The 23715-nt window shown below is 37.2% G+C and overlaps 3 protein-coding genes across 6 annotated transcripts; 2 read left to right on the forward strand and 1 right to left on the reverse strand.

The window, feature by feature from the left end:
- Positions 1–7251: 7251 nt before the first annotated feature.
- LOC138908561 (uncharacterized) lies at positions 7252–8949 on the forward strand. The gene is made up of 4 exons (XM_070199237.1): positions 7252–7539; positions 7630–8277; positions 8413–8488; positions 8885–8949. The coding sequence occupies exons 1-4, from the start codon at positions 7252–7254 to the stop codon at positions 8947–8949; spliced, it is 1077 nt and encodes a 358-aa protein (XP_070055338.1).
- Positions 8950–14916: 5967 nt separating this feature from the next.
- LOC104096809 (pentatricopeptide repeat-containing protein At4g02750) lies at positions 14917–19510 on the forward strand. 3 transcript variants are annotated; one of them, XR_011415030.1, is made up of 3 exons: positions 14917–16569; positions 16897–18608; positions 18710–19510. XR_011415030.1 is itself a non-coding variant. In XM_070197711.1 (2 exons), the coding sequence occupies exons 1-2, from the start codon at positions 14974–14976 to the stop codon at positions 17701–17703; spliced, it is 2403 nt and encodes an 800-aa protein (XP_070053812.1). In that variant the 5' UTR covers positions 14917–14973; the 3' UTR covers positions 17704–19510. The 3 variants fall into 3 exon arrangements, 1 of the variants encoding a protein (XP_070053812.1); XR_011415031.1 differs by having other exon boundaries at positions 18716–19510; XM_070197711.1 differs by having other exon boundaries at positions 16897–19510.
- Positions 19511–19560: 50 nt separating this feature from the next.
- On the reverse strand, positions 19561–20625 carry LOC104096808 (uncharacterized). 2 transcript variants are annotated; one of them, XM_018771028.3, is made up of 5 exons: positions 20423–20625; positions 20215–20328; positions 20040–20132; positions 19932–19963; positions 19561–19815 (listed from the first exon to the last, which is right to left on the reverse strand). In XM_018771028.3, the coding sequence occupies exons 1-5, from the start codon at positions 20466–20468 to the stop codon at positions 19699–19701; spliced, it is 402 nt and encodes a 133-aa protein (XP_018626544.3). In that variant the 5' UTR covers positions 20469–20625; the 3' UTR covers positions 19561–19698. The 2 variants fall into 2 exon arrangements, with proteins under 2 accessions (XP_018626544.3, XP_070053813.1); XM_070197712.1 differs by lacking the exon at positions 20040–20132.
- Positions 20626–23715: the final 3090 nt, after the last annotated feature.

Raw genomic sequence — 23715 nt, forward strand, 5'->3', positions numbered from 1 at the left:
ATATACAGCAGCTGCATGCCCTAGAGCCTGAGCGGCAAAGGTATGTGCTTCCCATCCAGCTTGAGATATGGTTGGGTCTGCTGGAAATAAACCAGCCTGTGTCATAGAATCCATGAACCATAGCACACGGCCCATGACCTCCTAAAATCCCGGTGCAAACATAAAATCCCCTGGGGTTGGCTCTGCTGCACGTACCTTGCCATGTTCCTCAATAATAAGATCCTCTACTAGATCCACTGGTGGCATACCTGGAGAAACTCTGAGACGTCCTCGTTCTCTACCATGAGCTAGAGCCCTCCCTCGGCCTCTAGCAACAGGGGGAGCAGTTTCTCCATGATCGGGTACATCTGTTGCGCGCGTTCTCACCATGTGTGAGAGAATAAGAAAGAGATACTTAGCACAACATCAACTGCACGATAGGAGATGAAGAAAAAGTAGTTTCCTAACACTCTATAGCCTATCGAAGATAAGTACGGACATCTCTGCACCAATCCGCAAGACTCTATTAGGAGTGCTCATAACTTGTGAGACCTACGTGAACCTAGTGCTCTGATACCGTGTTGTCACTACCCAATTTCCTATGAGCCATGATGGCACCCAACATCGCCGCTAGGCAAGCTAACAGTGGACTAACCGTGTATCTATTCTTTTAACATTTTTTGAAATAGTTGATTTTTAATTATTACATAAGTAAGAGATGAGAAAATTTAATAAAATAAAACGTAACAAATTGTAAGATCTAGTGTAGTGAAATAAACACTCCAAAAATCATTAAGTGTCTACTGGCAAAATTCCAAGACCCGGTATCATAAGTGTATGAGCTACTAGTAGAATACACAAAATACTAAACGATTGTCTGAAATAAAATAGACAGAAAATGAATACAAAAGAAAGACTTCGGGTGCTGCACAACGGCTCAGAAGGCAGCACCGCTAAGTTTCGATGTATTAGGAGTGCGCGCCGGGATGATGTCCAGATGCACCTGCCTCAGATCTTGCACGGTTAGTGCAGAAGTTGAGCGTGAGTACATAAACAATATGTACCCAATAAGTATCTAGTCTAACCTCGTAGAAGTAGTGACGAGGGGTCAACTTCAACACTGACTATGGGCTAACAATAAAATACCGAAATTTCTAAATAAGCATGAGTTATGTAAACAACCATAAATCCCCATAACAAGCGATAAACAAATATTTCTTTCACTAATAATAAATCCCAAGTCAATTTCCATCATTTAAATAACTGTAACCTCTCAAGCCAATAAAATCATATCAAGAAGATTAGGCTCCAAGTATTATTACGAACGATTTATGTCGAGGTCGTACAACCCGATCCAAAATATATGTATATACTATGTGCACTGTTGAGGGTCAAATAGTATGAACCATAGATGCATCTATTAACCTGCCGAGGCGAACAGCCCACTCCCATGAGTGTAGAGGAAATTTATCTCGCTCGCAGAAATACTTGCGACGCGAGTGGACATAGATTTCTCAAAGTTATTATAAAATTCTTCCATTATTCCCCACACATAAGAAATTTAAATGGGAGACTTTAAATCTTGAAATCCTTGATCTCATCTCTAGTTACGACAATTAATATGTATGACCAACATAATAGAGCCCGGACATCATATGGAATATAGCTACGCACGGATTCTCGTCAACTAGTGCGTACGTAGCTCCCCACACATATAATTCACAACAAAGATACGCCTAAGGGGATGAGTTCCCTCTTACAAGGTTAGGCAAGAGACTTACATCATTCTTAAGCTCACTCCCGATCCACAAATATGATTTAAATCTTCAACTCGTTGCCAAATGACCCAAAACTAGTCAAATGTTTTATAAATTAATCAATACATGTTCAAAAGTTCATAATTTAACTATTATAGTAATTACCCAACCCAAATTAGAAGATTCCTAAATTCATCCCCGGGCCCACGTGCCCGGATTTCGGAAATTTTCGAAGAGAGTTGTTACCTATAACCTCACGAACTCAAATATATAATTTCCACTCAATTCCATAACCATTTCTATGGTTAAATCACATTTTTATCAAAACCTAGATTTTTCATCTAAACCCATGATTTCACAATTTTTCATGTTAAAATCTATCCATAGTCTATGTATTTAACTCACATTGTATAGATATTACTTATCACAAAGTGCTAGGTAAGAACCCCTCTCCAAGAGCTCCAAAATTGCCCAAGATGTGAAAGAAATGGCTTAAGTCTCGTAATAAATGAAACTCACTGCCTCCAGGACTTCCGCGGCTCCTTGGCCGCATCTGCGGAAAGGGCCTCGCAGATGCGGTCCTCACCTCAGCTGGCTCCCTCGCTTCTGCGAGACCGCTTCTGCGGTGAGCTCATCAAACCTGCGCCTTCCCCGCTTCTGTGATCTTCTGCTTCGTATTTGTGCCTCCGTAGGTGCGGTCCTCCCCCTACTTCTGCGATTCCTGGGCAGCCTTTGCTGGGCCGCTTCTGCGGTTGCTGGCTCGCTTTTGCGAGCTCACACCTGCAGCCGGCCTTCCGCAGGTGCGATTACACTAGAAGCTGGATGCTTCAGGCATTTCCTCTAAGTCCAAAACATGGTCCATGCCTCATTCGATTAACACCCGAGGCCCCGCTCAAACATACCAACAAGTTTGAAATCATAAAACGGACTCGCTCGCACCCACAGAACGCGAAAAACATCATCAAAACTAAAAATCACACCCCAAACCAAATTGAATTAACTTATGAACTTCAAGTTTTTCCAACTTACTCCGAACGCGCCGAAACATACTTAAACTACTTGGAATGACACCAAATTTTGCGTGCGAGTCTTAAATCACCATACGGAACCATTCTCAAGCTCAACATCCCAAATGAACCTCGATAACACCAAAACCTACTCTAAACCAAATTTAAAGAGTTTTAAAACCTTCAAGGTGCCAACTATCAATATTAAGCGCTGACACGCTCCCGGGTCATTAAAAACCTAATCCGAACATACACCCAAGTCTAAAATCATCATACGAAACTATTGGGACCATCAAATCCCAGTTCCGAGGTCGTTTACTCGAAACGTTGACCAATGTCAAACTTAGCCCTTTTGCCAACCTTAAGGAACTAAGTGTTCTGATTTAACCCGAACCCTTCTATATCCCGAACTAACCATCTCCGCAAGTCATAAAACAGTAAAAGCACATACGGGGAGTCTTATTTAGGGGAACGAGAATCTAGAAAGCAAAACGACCGGTCGAAAGTCTGGTGTAACCTCAATCTCTTTATCCTGAACACGTTTTAAAATTTGCTCACTTATAAAATTTGATGTAGCATGCTTCTGATCGGATTTTCTTGCATCAACTAAGTATTCATGGTTGCTATGAAATTTTATCACCTTGAAAAGTGTGGAATCTTTTATTTTGGTAACACGTACATTCCAATAATATTTCTCCACGATACATTTCAGCTCGTATCTCTTTGAACATGATCTAATAACAGTGAATTCAACTTTTTGGTTTATCTCCAAGATGCAGAAACATTTAGTCATGCTCTTCTTGTTCTCAAAAATTGATCATAATTTTATTTCCTTAGGCAATGCATCGTGCCTAAGTATTGTACATGGTGGAGATTCTTTCAACTTTCTCCTCACTCTTTTTCTTGATTTCTTAGAAGCAGTAGAAGTTTCAGGAATTTCTTCAGTTGTATCTGTTGTTATCGGTATATTTTCTGTATTTTCTTAATCTTGGTTGTTGCTTCTCATTGCAGGAGATAACAAAAAACTTTGTTGGCTTGTGTGTTGGTTGTCTATGTGCATTAGTAGTTTTCCTTTTCTTGTTGAGCCTCACCAAACTGGTCCGAATTTATTGTAGCGGCAGGTAATTCTTGCAGCGTTCGAGATTTTGAATCAGCTGCAATGTTAGAAGGTTGTCGCTCATTGTCTACTTCCATTATTGGATGTTCTACTTCATGTTGATAATTAGCAAGTTGTTCTGAATCTATTGTATGTGTATGAGATGGCTTGAATGTTGCAGATTCTAAAGAACCTATACTGTCAGAAAGTAGTTGTATTTTTTTGACAACAAAATGGCAATTCTTGAAAGCTGAATTAGTTGTTAGCAAATGTATACATGTTCTGAGTTCTACATCTGAAGTTACAAGCATCCTTTGCTTGTCTTTAGTTTGATATCAAACTATACTTTTAGTGTATATTTGGTTGCATCAAAATCTAAGACTTCACTAATTTTTTTCAGGAAAGTGTTGAATGATACTTGTTTATTAACCAGAACAAGTTTTGTATCATGATCCGCGTAGTTGTAATCAAAAGTCCATCTCCCATTGAAAGTAGTAATAAGGAAAATCAAACTCATCATGCAGTATAGAAACTACAACATGTTTAGTGTTAAGTTTTAGGAAATGAATAAAAACACTTTAGCATGTATAAGTGATGGTAGGCTATAATCTCATGTTTTAGTCGATTATTACATTCCAATTTACTGCACTTTAGTTGAGTTTGAGCTTTAATTGCTAGTATTTTGTACTAATTGTGTGTTTTATGCCTTGTAGGAGTGATTCCGAGCTATGTAGATGTTATGGAATGAATTCAAATAATTTGGAATTTTGAAGTCTGAGTAAAAGCCCAAAGAATTAAGCCGGGATCGTGTTCGGGGATCAACAAATGATAGTCAAGAACGAACAGAATCAAGCAGGCATATTGCGCAGGTGCGATATGCAAAGCTAATTCAAAAGGCTACAACTTTCATGTTTTACGTTTTTTCAAATTCCCAACAGAACAGGGTGAAAAGGGCGCGGCAAGTGCGCAGCCGCGCACTGACCGCGCATATAGGGCAAAACAGTGTGAAAAGTGCGCGGCCAAGTGCGCGGGCACACTTCCAGGTGCGCGGCCACGCATGTCCAACTCTAGAAAAGTGTCCTTTTTTGCGTATGAGAGGATGTATTTGTTTGGGCCCGACCTTACTTGGTATATATACATAGAAAAATAGTATTTTAAGGACCTTTGACATAATTTAGATCTAAGGAAGCTAAGGAGGAGAGGGAGAAGCAAGAGCACAAGGATTTCACCATTCATCCTCACTAAAGACAAAGGTTTGGATGTTTTATGTTTTTCTTTGACTTAAACTTAATTGTGATGAATTTCTCTATATCCATGGAATAATTCTTCCTTAGGGATTGATGGATTTGGTGTTTTGAAAATTGTTTGTGGATATTAACTCTAGTTTTATGTATTGAAGCATTTTTGGTATTTTTATTATTGCATATATATTCACTTGTTTATGTAATCGAAAGAGGCATAATTTGTGATGTTTTGAATTATCTTATTGGTTGAATTCATTGATTCTTGTTAGTAATCGAAAGAGGCTAGTTGAATTAATGTTTAGACCTAGTTAGGAGGATAATCGAAAGAGGTTCTCCTAAGGATCAATCCACTACGAATTCTTGCATATCTTCACCAAGCTTAACTTAGTTCATATCGTAAGGTTGAGACTTAATCGAAAGAGGAGTTTCTACTGAATGTTTGAACATAATAGAGTGAATTCGAGAGACTCACTTGAACCATAGAAGTGAAGTAACTAGAGTTAATTCCCAAACAAGTATCTTACACCTATCCAATCAACCCATATTTTCTCCCCTTGATATCTTCTTGCTTACTCTTGTTGCAATTATCATTAGCCAATAGTTAGACTTATAGTTAATGTTAGTTTTAATCCACACAAATCTAAATTATTGATCATCTTGAATAGCAATAAAGTTGTAAACTACGAAAATACTGTTTAACTCCAATCCCTGTGGATACGATATTTTCTATACTATATTCGACTAGCGAGCATAATTTTGTGTTGTGTTTTTAGCTCGTCAAATTTTGGCGTCGTTGCCGGGGATTGGCAATCAATAGTGTTGGAATTAATTTGTAGTGCTAATTCAAGAATTTTTCTTGTTATTTTGTTTTTCTCTTTTTATGTTTGGTGTTCCTTGACTGTGCGCAGACTACAGGTTAGATTGGTGCATGACCCGATCTTCTGGGAAGGAATTGCTACCATATGATCCGAAAATTAAAAAGCAACTGCGACAGCTGAGGAAACAAATAAATCTCCTCGCGAATACATAGAAGGTTGGGCAATCCTCAACCAAAGAAATTATGGAGGGAAATGAGGATAATGTTGATTTGGAAGCAAGAGAGATAGCCCAGCAAATGGAAAAAGCTGCACGAGATGCGGATGAGACAACTCTTCGAAATGCACAACTTGTCTATGAGGAGGAGAGGGCTCGAAGAATTGCACAGAATCGACATATAGGTGCAGACCAATTCGGAAATATAGCTCCCGGTGCCGAGAGGCCACTTGGTGATTATGCTAGACCGGTCTACACCCAAGGCTTATCGAGTGTGAGACCACCACCTGTTGCAGCTAATAATTTTGAGTTAAAGAAAGGGTTGCTTCAAACCCTCCAAAACAACTGTGTTTTCAGAGGAAAGGTGAACGAAGATCCAAATATCTAATGGACTTCGAGGAGATCATGAACACCTTTCAATACAATGGTGTGTCACAAGATGCAGTCTACTTAAGGGCATTCCCCTTCACTCTGAAAGATGATACAAAACACTAGCTTCGAAGCTTGCCCCAGGGATCAATTAGAACATGGGAGGAGATGACCCCAAAGTTTCTCGCTAAATATTTCTCCTCAGCTAAAACGGGCAAGTTTAGAAGAGCTATCCATAACTTATGTCAGAATGAGACTGAGACTGTGTTTGAAGCATGGGAGAGGTTTACAGAAATTGTGCGAAAGTTTCAACATAGCGGAATTAAACTCTGGATGCAACTCCAAGACTTTTGGGATGGTTTGACACCGACCTCACACAGAATATTGAGCAATGCAGCTGGAGGTCCGTTAATGAAGAAGACTCCAGAGGAGATAGTCACTATTCTATATGAGTTATCTGAAGATGCAAATCAGTGGCCCTCAGAGATTGCTGAAAGAAGAAGATCAACTGGTGTTCACCAAGTTGATACTAACACATCTCTGCAGGTACATCTTGATGCCATGGCAAAAGAAATCAGGAAGCTGACCTTAGCTTCAATACACAATTAGCCTCATGCAGCATGTGACATATGTGGAAGAGGACACCCTACTCATGAGTGTCAAGCTACCGTAGAGGAAGTGAATGCTGTGGGTAATTACAATTTCAATACAATGGGTCAGAAGCACCCCAATTTTTCATGGAGTTCACCTGGGGGTACTGCAAATTCATGGCAACAAAGCAACACCAGATTTCAGGGACAAGGAGCTCCAAGATTCCAAAATTAGAAGAGGTCATAGTTTCAGCCTCAACAGCCTATTCAGTCAAGGTTAGAAGATATGATAAATCATTCATTATCAAGACAGATGAGAGATTAGATGCTCATGGTGCAGCTATCAAAGAACTTGGGACAGGTTTGCGTAACTTGGAGAGACAAGTGGGACAAATTGCAAATATATTATCTGAAAGAATCCCAGGTACTCTGTCAGCTGATACAGAAAAGAATTCCAAAGAAACAGTAAATTTTGTGACCTTGAGAAGCGGACAATTATTGAAAGATCCCACTCCAAGTCAAAAAGAAGTTGCGCCTGAAAAAGAAAGTGGGTAGGAGCTGAAAATTGAAGATAATGATAAAAAGACAGAGAAGAAGAAAGGCAAGAAGGGAGCTGAGAAAAAGAAAAAGGATGAAACTTCAAGAAGGGAAGAATCCAATGAAGAGAGCAAGCACATGCTTGTTTTACCTTTCCCCCAAAAGCTCTATAGAGAAAAGCTGAATAAGCAGTTTGAGAGATTTCTAGATATGCTGAGACAGGTTAATGTAAATTTGCCATTCACGGAAGTTCTCTCACAAATGCCAGCTTACGCAAAGTTCTTAAAGGAGATCCTTACAAAGAAGAGGAAGATAGAAGAGACCTCAGTGGTCAAACTTACAGAGCATTGCAGTGCAATATTGCAAAATAAACTCCCACAAAAGTGTGGAGATCCAGGGACTTTTACGATACCTTGCTCTTTAGGCACTCTTAACTTTGATAAATCGTTATGTGACTCTGGTGACTCAATTAATCTAATGCCATTGTCTATTTACATGAAACTGGAGAAGGAGATTGGAGAGATAAGGTCGGTGCCAATATCTTTGCAGTTGGTAGACCAAACAACTATAACACCCGAAGGGATAGTAGAAGATGTTTTGATATGGGTGGATAAGTTTGTATTTCCTGTAGATTTCATAGTGGTGAATATGGAGGAGAACAAGGAGGTCCCCCTCATCCTAGGAAGACCATTTTTAGCAACGGGTAGAGCTACACTAGATATACATGATAGAAAACTCATGCTTAGAGTGGGTGAGGAGACAGTGACTTTTGATATGAATATAGAAACTGGAGTGAAACAGGAGAATCCAGCTGCAAGTGTTGAGTGGAAGCTGAAGAGTTCAAAAGAGAAGGCTCCAGTGATTGAGAAAGATAAGTGTGGGGTGTACCCCAAGAAGGCTGAGAAAAAGTTGTCTGCATGGATGTGTGCACTAGTTCGGGCGCGTGGAATGGAGCCCGACTTCGACTCAGACCCCGACTAGAGATTCAGGGAAGTTTCCTCTACCTTATGCTTTTTAATTATGTGTCATGGGGATATGCCACAACTTAAAGTGTGGGATAGGGGATATTTGTATGTTGCAAGTAGATTAGTCTTAGTTTTTGCTTTAATTAGCTTGATTGTTTTTGCTTTTGTTAATTTGAGTAGTAGACAAAATATTGAAAGAAAAACATAAAAAGTTTAAAATTTTCAATTTTTTCTGACGATGGATATCATTCGACGGGTTTCTTGAGGGATTAAAGTTTAAAAAAACAAAAAAATATTTTCTTTTGTAGGTAGTGTATCAATTCCTCCTTGGTTTTTCTTTATGCCGCGGTTCTTTTCCAAGGGTATTGTTTGAACTTGGTATAGTTAGTTTTTATTTTTGTTAGGAGTAGGGAACCTTATGCTATGATTTGAATTGAAAGCAATGCCTCTTGACTTTATTATGCCTTAAGAATAGTAAGTTCTTTAGTTGTGACGCTTATGCTCAGTTTTTGACTATTGGATAAGTACCTTAATTTGTATGATCTTAACTTTGCTTAATTGCTTTGACTAGAGTGTCTTGATAAGGCCAATACTGAGTGAGTCATGTGCCATGTGTGTGTGAGATTTTTGTGTTATTCTGTGCATTGCATTTGATGTCTAGAACTTGCCTCATGTGTTTACAAAGCGAAATGGTAGTTTTGTTCAGTCTAGGAAGTGATATAGGCATTTCTTTGTTGAACCAGTTATATATTTTACCCACCTAATTGTTATGTATTGTAGTTAACCCCTGAGCCTGTAATCCCGTTTCTTTGGCAACCACATTACAAGCCTTACCCATTTGTTTGAATTGGCCATCTATTTGAACCTTGTACCTCTCATGAGCACTTAAAATTGTTATAAACTTTGTAAAAGTTGAAGCGTGTGGTGGTTGGTTTGGCTTTTGAATGGAACTAATGAAATAAGGAGAAAGGTACACTTTTAAAAAAATAAATAAGAGCCACTTGAATTGAAAAATAAAAAATAAAAATTTATATAGTTGTATGATTGTGAAAAATGATCTTTGATAAGTGGTAACTCTTGATGTATTTGTGCTTAAAAAAGTTGGGAGTTAATGCATATTGATGTGAAGGTGGAGTATTGGTCTGATATAAGTATGGAGTTTTGAATGTTAAAGTGTATGTATTAAAGTGCTTAGGGAGGTGTAGTCACTCTTATATATAAATGTATCATACCCGTCCCGCAGCCTACATTACAACTAGTTAAAAGTCATATTTGATCCTTGACTGAATGAGCTCAATTAGTAGAGTAGTACACTACGGACAAGCCTATGGTGCATTTTTTGTGGCACATGAATGTCGTTTCTGAGAGTGAGTGAATTCTTTCCATCTTGAGTTTCTACATGTTCTTGAACTTTATTATTTGTAGAACTACTCTCGTTTGTTGTGTAAGGGCACTTGATTCATGAAGGGAAGGTAATGTCATTGACTTCTATGTTAGAGTAAGTAAATGAGTTGTGAATAATGCGTGGTACTTGTGAGTCAAATCTTGAGGTGAAGATGTTACACTATTGTGCTTAGTGTACTTTAAATATTCTTGGTGTGATGAGTTAGGACAGTAGCTTAGTAAGGTTGTGTCTATATAAAGTGTGGTTTGATTGCTCGAGGACGAGCAATGGTTTAAGTGTGGGGTATTGATGGTAGACTATAATCTCATGTTTTAGTCAATTATTACATTCTAATTTACTGCACTTTAGTTGAGTTTGAGCTTTAATCGCTAGTGTTTTTCACTAATTGTGTGTTTTATGCCTTGTAGGAGTGATTCTGAGCTATGTAGATGTTATGAAATGAATTCAAGTGATTTGGAGCTTTGAAGTCTGAGTAAAAGCCCAAGGAATTAAGCCGGGATCATGTTCGGGGATCAACGGATGATAGTTAAGAACGAACGAAGAATCAAGCAGGCATATTGCGCAGTGTCTAGTAAAATGCATATAACTTTTTGCTAGGAACTCCGTTTCGTCTAACAATATATTGTTGTAAAGCTAATTCAAAGGGCTATAACTTTCATGTTTTACGTTTATTCAAATTCCCAACAGAAGAGGGTGAAAAGGGCGCGGCAAGTGCGCGGCCGCGCACTGACCGCGTATATGGGGCAGAACAGTGTGAAAAGTGCGCGGCCAAGTGCGCGGGCACACTTCCAGGTGCGCGGCCATGCACGTCCAACTCCAGAAAAGTGTCCTTTTTCGCATAGGAGAAGGTGTATTTGTTTGGTCCCGACCCTACTTGGTATATATACATAGAAAAACAGTATTTTGAGGACCTTTGACATAATTTAGACCTAAGGAAGCTAAGGAGGAGAGGGAGAAGTAAGAGCACAAGGATTTCACCATTCATCCTCACTCAAGACAAGGGTTTGGATGTTTTATGTTTTACTTTGACTTAAACTTAATTGTGATGAATTTCTCCATATCCATGGAGTAATTCTTCCTTAGGGATTGATGGATTTGGTATTTTAAGAATTGTTTGTGGATATTAACTCTAGTTTTATGTATTGAAGCGTTTTGAGTAATTTTATTGTTGCATATATATTCACTTGTTTATGTAATCGAAAGAGGCATAATTTGTGATGTTTTGAATTATCTTATTGGTTGAATTCATTGATTCTTGTTAGTAATCGAAAGAGGCTAGTTGAATTAATGTTTAGACCTAGTTAGGAGGATAATCGAAAGAGGTTCTCCTAAGGATCAATCCACTACGAATTCTTGCATATCTTCACCAAGCTTAACTTAGTTTATATCGTAAGGTTGAGACTTAATCGAAAGAGGAGTTTCTACTGAATGTTTGAACATAATAGAGTGAATTCGAGAGATTCACTTGAACCATAGAAGTGAAGTAACTAGAGTTAATTCCCAAACAAGTATCTTACACCTATCCAATCAACCCATATTTTCTCCCCTTGATATCTTCTTGCTTACTCTTATTGCAATTGTCATTAGCCAATAGTTAGACTTATAGTTAATGTTAGTTTTAATCCACATAAATCTAAATTATTGATCATCTTGAATAGCAATAAAGTTGTAAACTACGAAAATACTGTTTAACTCCAATCCCTGTGGATACGATATTTTCTATACTATATTCGACTAGCGAGCATAATTTTGTGTTGTGTTTTTAGCTCGTCAATAAGTATGAAGTTTAGCAAATACTCATTAGAAAATTACATACTGCAGAATAAAACTTCAGCATGTTTAGTCTAGAGTTTTTGCAAATGAACATAAAAACTTCAGCATGTTTAGTCTGGAGTTTAGGAAAAAACTTATGACACAACTACAGACTGCAGGACAAAACATCAGTATGTTTTAGTATGAAGTTTTAGCAAATGAACTAAAAAAACTTCAGCATGCATAAGTATGAAGTTTTGCAAAAACTCATCAGAAATTACAGACTGCATGACAAAACTTCAGCATGTTAAGTCTGAAGTTTTAACAAATGAACATAAAAACTTTAGCTTGTTTAGTCTAAAGTTTAGGAAAAAACTCATTACAAAATTACAGACTGCAAACAAAACTTCAACATGTTTAGTATGAAGTTTTAGCAGATGAACTAAATAACTTCATCATGTTTTAGTATGAAGTTTAGGAAAAAGTCATTTACAAAATTACGTAATGTAGGACCAAACTTTAGCATGTTTAGTTTGAAGTTTTATGTTATATATCTTTGAAACAACTTCATGCTACATTAGCATGAAGTTTTTAGCTTTATATTTCATTTGAAACTTCAGACTTCAACGTGAAATAACTTCATGCTACATGAGCATAAATTTTTAGCTTGTATTTGATTGAAACTTTCAGACTTCAACGTGAAGTCTGACAAAACTTCAACATGTTAAGTCTGAAGTACTAGTAAATGAACGTAAAAACTTCAGCTTGTTTAGTCTGAAGTTTAGGAAAAAACTCATTACAAAATTACATATTGCAGGATAAAACTCCAGCATGTTTAGTATGAAGTTTTAGCAGAAGAACTAAATAACTTCAGCATATTTTAGTATGAAGTTTAGGAAAAAGTCATTTACAAAATTACATACTATAGGTCAAAGCTACATGAGCATGAAGTTTTAGCTTGTATTTGATTGAAACTTTCAGACTTCAACGTCAAACAACTTCATGCTACATTAGCATGAAGTTTTAGCTTGTGTTTTATTGAAACTTCAGACTTCAACGTGAAACAACTTTATTCTATACCCTTCATGCATTAAATTTGAAGTTTTGAAAAGTTTTTGAAGATCTATAAGTAAAAAACTTTATGCTATATCCGTCAAACAACTTCATACAAGTGTGATTTATAAATGACCATAACTGAATATATCTATAGGCGTTAATTGAATTCATTTTTTATTTTTTTAAGTTCAAAACTTAAAAAGCATGACGAATTACGAAAATAATTGTAGAAACATATATCATGAAGCTCAATCAGTTTCACAAACTAATGTGAATTCTGAAGATGAATTGCAATACTTACAATGTATTTTGTAATTTTGAATTCTAAAGATGAATTTGGTTCAAGTTTCTGATTTTTGATAAAGCTGCTGAGAGGAGAGGAGATCTTCGACCAGGGTTGAAGGAGATCTTTTGATGAGGGACGGAGTGATGGAAGATATATTTTTCACGAACGAGGTTGCAGATCACGTGATTAATGCATGATGCAGGTTTTATATCTTTTGTGAGGAGTATAATTTTCATATTATTACGGATTTTTTGTTAGTTGGCTACCAAATCAATATTTTTTTAAAAATAGGGTATAGGTTAAAAGATGACACAAATATAATTTATGACTGCAAATCGCCCCGCAAAAAGGTTGTCTCCTCCTTAATGTCCTTGGGCCTCAGCACAGTGAATATTGGAAAAATGACATTGTATAACCGCTCTCAAAATAATAGCCGAATATATATATGAATATATATATATATATATATATATATATATATATATATATATATATATATATATATATATATATATATATACATGTTTTATATACTTTTTCGACTATCAAATGTAAATATTTTTTGGCGCAGACTCGAAGTGAAAAAAGCTCGTGAATATTATGATGATTATATTACTTTCGTCTACCAAGAAGACATGTCTCTCAATTTGGAAAAATTGGACCGAGTCAAAGTTCTCATTAATAAAAGAGGGCTATATCAAGGGGCGGCTCAACAGATCTCGAGGCCTAAGGCGAAACCATATTTAGAGGCCCTTAATCCCAGTATAATCTCACTAGTGGAGTCTTGGGAGGGTAGTTTGCACGCAGACCTTACCCCTACCCTGGAATAGAGATGTTGTTTTCGATAAACCCTCGACTCCCCCCCCTCCAAGAACTCCCCAACTTGCTCTTGGGGTGACTCGAACTCACAACCTCTTGGTTGCAAGTGGAGGATGCTCACCAATAGAGCAACCACTCTTGTCAAATATACTAATTAATGAGGGAAGAAAATTATCATAATTTATAAATTTATTGTATAAAATAACCTCAATCAAGTAACAAAAAGTATACTGTAACACTTTTTTTATTCTAATTATTTATATAAACAATATAATATATAATAGTAACAATAATAATAAGAATTTAAAATAAATTTGGAGGTATTCAAAATTTGGGGCCTAAGGCAATGGCCTCACTGCCCAAAGCCTTAGAGCCGCCCCTGGGCTATATCCACTTTGTCGTTTTATTTGGTCGAAATTTTCAGTTTATGCTAAGATTATTGATCACGCCAAAGATTTGAACTTTGCCAGTATGGTTAATTAATAAAGTTGTAATGTATTGATGTATCAATTAAGAAAAAAATCGGTCTGCATAATTCAACCTTCAATTTTCTAACGGTATATGTGATTAGACCAGTCCACAATTTGCCTTTTGTTTTAATTTTGTTTGGACTCTAAACTAGTCCAGTGACTTATATGCTGCTGATGATTCTTTTCTGTCAACTCATGACTAATGCAAAGAAAATGGCGTAAATAGTTTTGATCGTGGGCTAAAAGTGTTCTTTGCCCATTTCCGTTGCCTTTTTTCTGCAGGTACCATTATTTCATTTTAATTCTAAGACAACTTACTATTTGAATTTTAATTGCATCTTGGGGAAAAAAAGTCGATTTACTTTCTTTCTTTTCTTGTAATAAAAAAAAAAAGAAAAGAGTTCAACTTATCTGGTCACCTTTACATGTAGGTAACTTGAATTAATTTTTCAAGATACAAATTTCACTTCTCCTAGAGAGTTATTCTTAGATATCTTTTGAATATTGCCAATTTATAAGTTAAACTTTTCATTCTAATAACATTCGGCGGGCTAGAAATGAATTTGTACAGTCTGACTTGTTGGTCCAAGATGGCTTTTTGGGCTCAAGATGGCCCATCATCTGATCCATAGACGTGCAACTACCTCCCGCCAAAGTGTAGAGTTTGAAAATAATGGTCTGATACCAATGGTGCGAGATTTCAAAATGCGTTTCAGAAGATTGCACAGCATTTGTTCGCGTTCACTACTAAACGAACCGGCGAGTCATCTCAGAGCAGAATTACCACGCAGAAAAAGTCCCAAGTTACCCAGCTGTAAACCACCGGCGAAGGCAGAAAAAGTCAGTAGCTCGGACATAGTGCAATGGAACAGGACCATCACCCAACACATGCGACAAGGAGAATGCGATTCCGCACTGCGCTTATTTAATTCCATGCCTGCCAAGTCCTATGTATCCTGGAATGCAATGATATCTGGTTACTTGTTGAACGGCAGATTGGACATCGCTCAGCAGTTGTTTGATGAAATGCCTCAAAGAGACTTGGTATCCTGGAACATTATGCTTAGTGGGTATATCAAGAGTAAGAATTTTGGGGCAGCTAAGATGTTGTTTAATCAAATGCTTGTTAAAGACGTAGTTTCGTGGAATGCGTTGCTTTCTGGGTATGCCCAGAATGGGTACACTGCTGATGCTAAAAGGATCTTTGACATGATGCCTGTGAAGAATGAAATATCGTGGAATGGACTTCTGGCTACGTATGTTCAGAATGGGAGGATTGAGGAGGCGAGGAAATTGTTTGAGTCAAAGGACAATTGGCCACTGGTTTCTTGGAATTGCTTGTTGGGCGGGTATTTGAAGAAGCATTTATTGGCTGAGGCGAGGGTGCTTTTTGATAGAATGCCTGTTAAGGATCAGGTCTCATGGAACACAATAATTTCTTGTTATGCCCAGAATGATAATTTGGAGGAAGCGAGGAAGTTGTTCGATGAGTCCCCTATTAGGGACGTGTTTACCTGGACTTCAATGCTTTCTGGTTATGTACAGAATGGGATGGTAGATGAGGCTAGGAGGATTTTTGATGAGATGCCAGAGAAAAATGAGGTCTCGTGGAATGCAATGATTGCAGGATATGTGCAGTCTAAGAGGATGGACTTGGCAAGGGAATTCTTTGAGGCAATGCCTTGTAAGAACGTTAGCTCTTGGAACACAATGATAACAGGTTATGCTCAAAATGGGGATATTGTGAGTGCCAGAAGTTTATTTCATTGTATGCCTTGTCGTGATTGCATCTCTTGGGCAGCAATTATTGCCGGATATGCTCAAAGTGGCAATAGTGAGGAGGCATTGCGCATGTTTGTGGAAATGAAGAGAGATGGCGGGAGGATAAATAGGTCCGCATTTACTTGCGCTTTGAGTACATGTGCTGACACTGCTGCTTTCGAGTTAGGAAAGCAAATACATGGACTGCTTGTCAAGGCTGGATATCACACTGGTTGCTACGTGGGAAATGCGCTCCTAGCAATGTATTGTAAGTGTGGAAGCATTGATGAGCCGTATGATGTGTTCGAGGAAATAGAGGAAAAAGATGTTGTCTCTTGGAATACAATGATCGTTGGTTATGCAAGGCATGGTTTTGGCAAACAAGCTCTTCAACTATTCAAATCAATGAAAGAAGCGGGTTTCAAACCTGATGATGTCACCATGGTAATGTTGATACATTATTAATTTTATAAAATGATTTCAAGGTTATTTTAGAACTGCTTTTGCATTTATGGAACTGTTCAAAACCACTCCATCCCTAATTGCTTAATGCGATTTTATGTAAAGATTGCTCCAGTGTGTTGTGGGTTACCTTTGCATGTTCTATTCTTTCTAGTTGAACAGTCACGCTACAGAGACCAACCATCATCTGATATAGGGTTTTGACACAATCTTTGTATTGTCAATACTTCCCTCCTATGTGCATATTTTTTTTTATTTTATACAGACAGTTATTTAGGTTTCATCTTTTTTTTGTCCTTTCCTTTATAGGTTGGTGTATTGTCTGCTTGTGGCCATACTGGCCTGATTGACAAGGGCATGGAATACTTTTACTCAATGGGTCGCGATTATGGAATAACTGCAAACCCGAAACACTACACTTGCATGATTGACCTTCTGGGACGAGCTGGGCGCCTGAATGATGCTCAAAATCTAATGAAGGACATGCCTTGTGAACCAGATGCAGCAACTTGGGGTGCTCTCCTTGGGGCAAGTAGGATCCATGGAAATACTGAATTAGGAGAAAAGGCTGCTGAAATGATTTTCAGTTTAGAGCCTTGGAATGCAGGGATGTATGTCCTTCTCTCAAATTTATATGCAGCTTCTGGTAGATGGCGTGATGTTAGCAAGATGAGATTAAAAATGAGGGATACAGGTGTAAGGAAAATGCCTGGTTACAGCTGGGTTGAGTTGCAAAATCAGATTCATCTTTTTTCAGTTGGGGATACCATGCATCCAGACAGTAAAAGAATATATGCTTTCTTGGAAGAGTTAGAGTTACTAATGAAGCAGGAGGGTTATGTCTCTGCCACGAAATTGGTCTTGCATGATGTGGATGAAGAGGAGAAGGCACACATGCTCAAGTATCATAGCGAAAAATTAGCCGTTGCTTTTGCAATTCTAAACGTACCATCTGGGAGACCAATTCGTGTGATGAAAAATTTAAGGGTTTGTGGAGATTGTCATACTGCTATCAAGATCATATCAAAGATTGTGGGTAGATTGATAATCATTCGGGATAATAACCGTTTTCATCACTTCAGTGGAGGTGTTTGTACCTGTGGAGACTATTGGTAGTACTGGAGTGTGAAAGTTTACCAGTAGATTTCAGCGGCTGTAATATTTTCTATTGCGCTGGCCATAAGGCCATCTCCATACATGTTGAGAATATATAGTTAATGCACACGGGGAAGCAAAGTGCAAGCACTTGTTTTTAGTTCTTCTATCCAGGAGACATGAGAAACTTTTTATCTGAAGCAACTGCGCAGCAGAGGGGAAACTCCTTTCTTATTATTTGGTGCGTACAATCTGTATCTCCTCATTGATGTTGGTAGAAAGGAGATGTGCTGAGATATATGGTCCATCATCCTTGCACTTAAGCATCATAGAACAAAAAGAGGAGGAATAGTTGCCTTAAGTTTATCAGAGATCTGACAGGAAGAAAAGAATCAGGTGAATGTGTAGGAGGGGTTGAGCAGTTGTTCCTTTCACATAAATCGAGTACCACTTTTGAAGTACTGAATCTTTGTTCCTCTGTTCTCTGGCTGATAGATTCTTGACAGGCCTAATCTATGCATCTCTGTCTGGCCCAAATGTATGACAGTGACTGTTCATTGTGTATCATAAACCAGAAAATTGATCTATACTAAGCTCCACTGATTGATTTCCTACTTCTTTGAGCACCACTAGCTAAGTGGCAATGATGTTGTTGTGGCTCAGTGACGGCCCTCTCTTCAAATTCTGCTTACTAACAGAATTTCTGCTGTCTAAGATTACTTTTGCCCTAAGTAAACCTAATCTGCAGCCATGAGACAAGTAATGGTACATCTTTTCAGGATCAGCTGAGGTGGACATTTGTTGGATGACTAGACAATCACCATACTCAGTTGTCATTGGTACTGGTATCCTTCTGAGTTTTGAAAGCAAAAGATAAAGAAATTTCCTTCATCCTAAATTTCTCTTCCTTATGATCAATTGTTCGGGTGAGAGTCACTTAGGATATTTATTGTCACTCTATTGAAAGCAGAGATTGAACAGTCTCTGTAATTTGTGATGTTTGTGTTTCTAAACTAGTTACATTCAGTTTCAGGAAGAAAAGAGTAAGAAATCGACAGACTGATCAAAATGGTGGAAAAAGCCACATTGCCTGAAGATAGAAAATACTTTGATCAGGTAAGTGAATCTGATGGGAAGTGTTTTGGATATGGATTTGAACATATATCTGCTCAAGCCACTTTTTTTCCACTCGGAATAGTATCATTTATCCTGACATAGTAAGGCAGGATAGCAGTCAAGGGGATGCTGGGATGGACCAACTCTATAATTGAACAAGAGATATCAAGAAACGTTTGTCTAGTTTTGGAATCCCCGATCAGCCCTTCAATAACTTATGGGCAATAGAGAGCTTCTTTGATGATTTTGGTTGGCTGTGTTTCCAGTTTTCGATACAATTCACAAAAGTTTTTACTATCTTAACATTTGTATAAAGTGACACTGCTTCATGTTTAATTCGTACTCAAGCCATGAAAGGTACGACCAAGGAGATCGTTAACACACTGAAGAGAGTACTATGCTACCAGTCTGAGACAGCAAGCAGAAAGAATAATTGGCCTGAAACCTTCAGTTGGATTTCTTGAGTAATTGGAAGCGGGAGGCCAGCCTAGCGATGTGTTTGAGGCTTTTATTTTTTAATCAAAATGTGTTTGCTGCTTAATATACTAAACTGTCAATGTACCACACAGTTGGAGACGGAGGTTACACATGTAGACTTGCATAAATCTGGAATAGCCTAAATAGGACTTAGAAACCTGTTTGCACTTCTCTCTGATTGGAACACTGCTACTCTATTTTCATGATTATGTTTTCTTTATAATCCTTGTTGCAACAGTGAGTGTTTCTTAATCAAAAGTATTAAGCAGAGAATGCAGTGAAAGATTAGCAGCATATGAAAATACTGTATCATCAAATTTATACAAAGATGAGTTAAATTTTGCAGAATAAGTTCATGATCCCAGTCGGGTCAACAGTTATCAAGTCTACATCGTTTTAAGACGGGCATTTACATTCAAAGTGTCAATAACCAAATCTTTTCATTTTGTTCCTTCCCCAGTTGTTGGTTTCGGTTTTACGCTTTGGTCCACTTGTAGGATTGCCAACGGTGCCATCAGAGTTGAAACAAACAACTGCTCGCTGTAAATGAAGAAATATATTACCAGTGAGCTCTCCCTCTGAACATTTACTATACTTCATTTGCAAAGCTAGATCAATCTTGATATTTTAAACATCAAGGTGGGTATGTGTTTTACCTCAATGCTAGCTTTTTGGCCTTGTAAATTTCCTGTTCAGAACAACATGAGATGTGACTCGACGAGTATAATTTTCATAATAATTCAATTGTAGTCAGGATTTCTCACCAGAGTATTTAGGCATGATTTTCTCAGCAGAGCCAGTTTCATTTTTTATTTGTATACCAGGATGACACTTATATGTTTGGCCTTGTAAATTACCTAGTCAGAACAACACAAGATGTGACTCAACTAGTATAATTTCCAAAAAAAAAAAAATCAATTATAGTTAGGATCTTCTAACCAGAGCAGTTGGGTAAGATTTTCTCATCAGTGCCAGCTTCCTTTTTGGGTTGTATACCGGGATGGAACTTATCTTTGGACTTAATGATTTGGGAAAGAGTTCCATCATCAGTTTCTTCAAGATTTTTAAGAGGTTAGACAACAGGTCTTTGCACAGAAATAGCCCTTAAGCTTTGAGATAGAATAAAAAGACCAGTAAATCAACATACCTAAGAGTGATTCAATAGCGGTTCGAGCAGCTAATTGCTCTGCCATTTTCTTACTTCCAGCTACCTCACCTTTGTAAGTTCTAAATCCCAAAGACACACAGGAAATAAAAACTGAACTTGGCCCTTCATATCCGGGGTTATATATAGGCCTCCTCAGGTTCTTCTTGATAGCAAATTCATATAGAATGGATTTGCACAGCAGAGGTTCCTTGAACACAACAAAAGACAAACAAGTAATGTATTTTAAGCAAAAGAGAAATGTTTAGATATTAAGAAAGAAATAAGTGAAGAGTACCCTATAAAGAAGTGAACATTCTGTAGCATCAATTTTTTTGCAAATGTATTCATAAGCTAGTTTTGCAGCTGCTTGCTCAGCTTGTATCTTAGTGGGATGAGTTGACATTGATTCGTATTTGGAACCATCAACCAAGACTGTTGATCTGAACTTAGGCGCATGTGTAAAACCTTCATTAACTGTGTGATAAATTGGGAGCGGTTTGGCCAATTTTTGCGTGTACTCTTGTAGCTGATTCTTATACATTACTGGAAAAAAAAAAGATTTATTAGTATTAAGGAGTCAATACGAAAACAATGCATTAAAAAACATGAGAAGATAGTTGAAATGAGAGGTGCATACTAGGAGGAAATTGAGGAAACTCCATTGCTTGAGATGATTAAAATGGATGATTTGGCTCCATAAAGAAACACACAGTTTTGTGAAACTGTGCAATTCTTTTAGAAACTAAAATGGAGTCTTTTGAAGGTACTCCTTGTTATGGTTCTGCAAAATATTTCCTAATGTACTTTGCATGGGAAGTTGAGGTGTGTGTGAACTGTAAAAGGGAATCATTTTGTACCACAATATTATTACTTTTTTTTTTATACTTTTCTAAAAATATATTACTACTACCTTTTTAATAAAGGTACATTTGTGTAACGTCTTAGGCCCTAATGGAAAAAAAAATGTGCTTTATAATGGCAAGTTCTCTTCTAAAATCTCAAGCTTTAAAATGGAATCCACTTAGTTTTGCGTTTTCCCCATTTCTCAGGGGTTGTCCTATTTTCATTTTTAGGTGACTGTATGGTAGTTAATTTGTCAGTTTGCTTTTTACCATTTGTTTTTTCTTTTAGTATATCATTGTTAAGAGTCTTAAGGATTAAAAAAATAGCATACTTTTGTTCTAATTGACTTATTTTCTCTCATTATGTTATGCGTAATTGTGTAATAATTAGATATAGCATCTGGTCATCTGAAAAGGAAAGAGATAAGAAAACATGATACCACTTTACACACAGAAAATTTCATGCAACTAGCTTTTCATAATAATCACAAATTTATATAACGGAAACATATGAAAAGTTTTCACCAATTTCTTTCCTTTTTCAAGCAATGGCATAATTGACTCATAAACTGAACCTGCAAATCGTGAACTATACTATATATAGAACTTGTGCAAAACTATTAGTAGTTAAAAACCTATCAAGTCGTTACAAAGTTCGAACATATACCAACTAATTACCATTCATCTAACAAGAAATATAAAAATATTGTCTCAGTCCCAAAATAGCTGGAGACCAATTATTCGTTATGGTATACAAAACTTAGAAGTTTACAGAATAAATATAGCTGATCCTACATACTGATAATTTTACAGGCCAGCATTTACATGGTAGAGAGCACACCATCAATATATCTAAGTGTAATTGCTGAAGAGTTAAACTAGGCATGAAGTGCAGCACCTTTTTAAGATATACCATCAGCGTCATCGTGTCGTCTTCAATTGGTTCTGCATAAAAAAAAAGGACAGCAAGGGTGCACAAAGCATCCTGCATTCACGCAGGGTCCGAGGAAGGGCCGTAACCCCAAGAGGTGTGATATAGACAGCCTACCCTAATGCATTAGTGACTGCTTCTATGACTTGAACACGTGACTTATAGGTCACACAAACACAACTTTATCGCTGCTGCCTACGAAAATATATTTAAGAGAATCCTCCTAGAGGAATTATGTCATATGAAGAAATATAAGAAAGTAATTAATTATTGGTTCTGTGAACATATCACAGTTGTCTCAAGTGACAAAGAATGTGTAAATATCCAAAACAAAGAGGTCAAATGATTTACTAAATCACAAGGCACTGAAAACCAGAATGTAGGCCACTTCTGTTATCCACAAATCCCATAGGGCTAAAGTAGGCACAAGTATTTGAAAAAGAAGGAATATAACCTGAAATTTTACTAAAATTACTTTCTAAGTTAATGAGAATACACTTGATTCCAATGATTTGTATCATGTGTATCATATAATGTGCAATTGAAGATAAAGAACTTTGAATTCTGCATATTCAAAGAACTCTGAGAAAACACAGTATCAACTACATACCTGAGGCAAGGAACACCACTAAATTGATAAAAAAAGCACTACCCATAAGAAATTTTCAATGCATTTTACTGTATATTCGGTGCAATAACCTTATTCAGTCGAAGCAACATAATTTATTTGACACGACACATTAAGCCCCATTAATATGCAGTGAGGAGTCTGAAAAATAAACACTCAATTATAAAATTAACCCTTGGGAATCAATATCAAACACGAACAAGATGATGATTGCCTCTCCTATAATATCCACCACAGCATACTCATAATTATCACCAATTACATGATATTCAAAGTTACCATCAGGAAAATCAAATGTGTGATTGTTCGATTAAAGTGGTTGTTTTCCTGACAATCTGATAACAACAATAAATTGTGAGATAGAGGAAATATAAAGAACGAAATCAATATCAAGATCTAACAATGAAAACCTAAGTTGCCCACATCATAGGTGTAAAATTTGTATTAGTAACTTTATCTTTTGTTGGTTGAATGTAAAAATGCACCAATGCATGACATGAAGTCTTTCACACATTCATTCAGACTCAAATTGCTTAGTAAATAAAACAACATCATAAACTATTTCGTTGCAGACACTACTACTCTGCAGATGACCGATCTTTAGGGTCAAATGCAGCAAGCGTTCAAGCGTCAAAAGCTGTTGATAACCTGGCGGCTGCTTCAGATGCCAACCAGTAGGCCGCAATCTTACCTTCTCTCTTCTCTATGAGTATGCTTACAAAGGCACTGCCAATCCCTTTGAACAAGCCATCGTATGTATATCACTCGAATTTCTTGATTCACTGCGATATTTGCACTTTACATCTCATGACTCGACCTGTAGATGGTGAAACCGCCACCTTTGGCGACCTTTACCACAACGATTTTGTCCATAGATCAAATTATTTCGTGG

This window comes from Nicotiana tomentosiformis, chromosome 3, assembly GCF_000390325.3.
Source record: "Nicotiana tomentosiformis chromosome 3, ASM39032v3, whole genome shotgun sequence".
NCBI classification, from domain to species: Eukaryota; Viridiplantae; Streptophyta; class Magnoliopsida; order Solanales; family Solanaceae; genus Nicotiana; species Nicotiana tomentosiformis.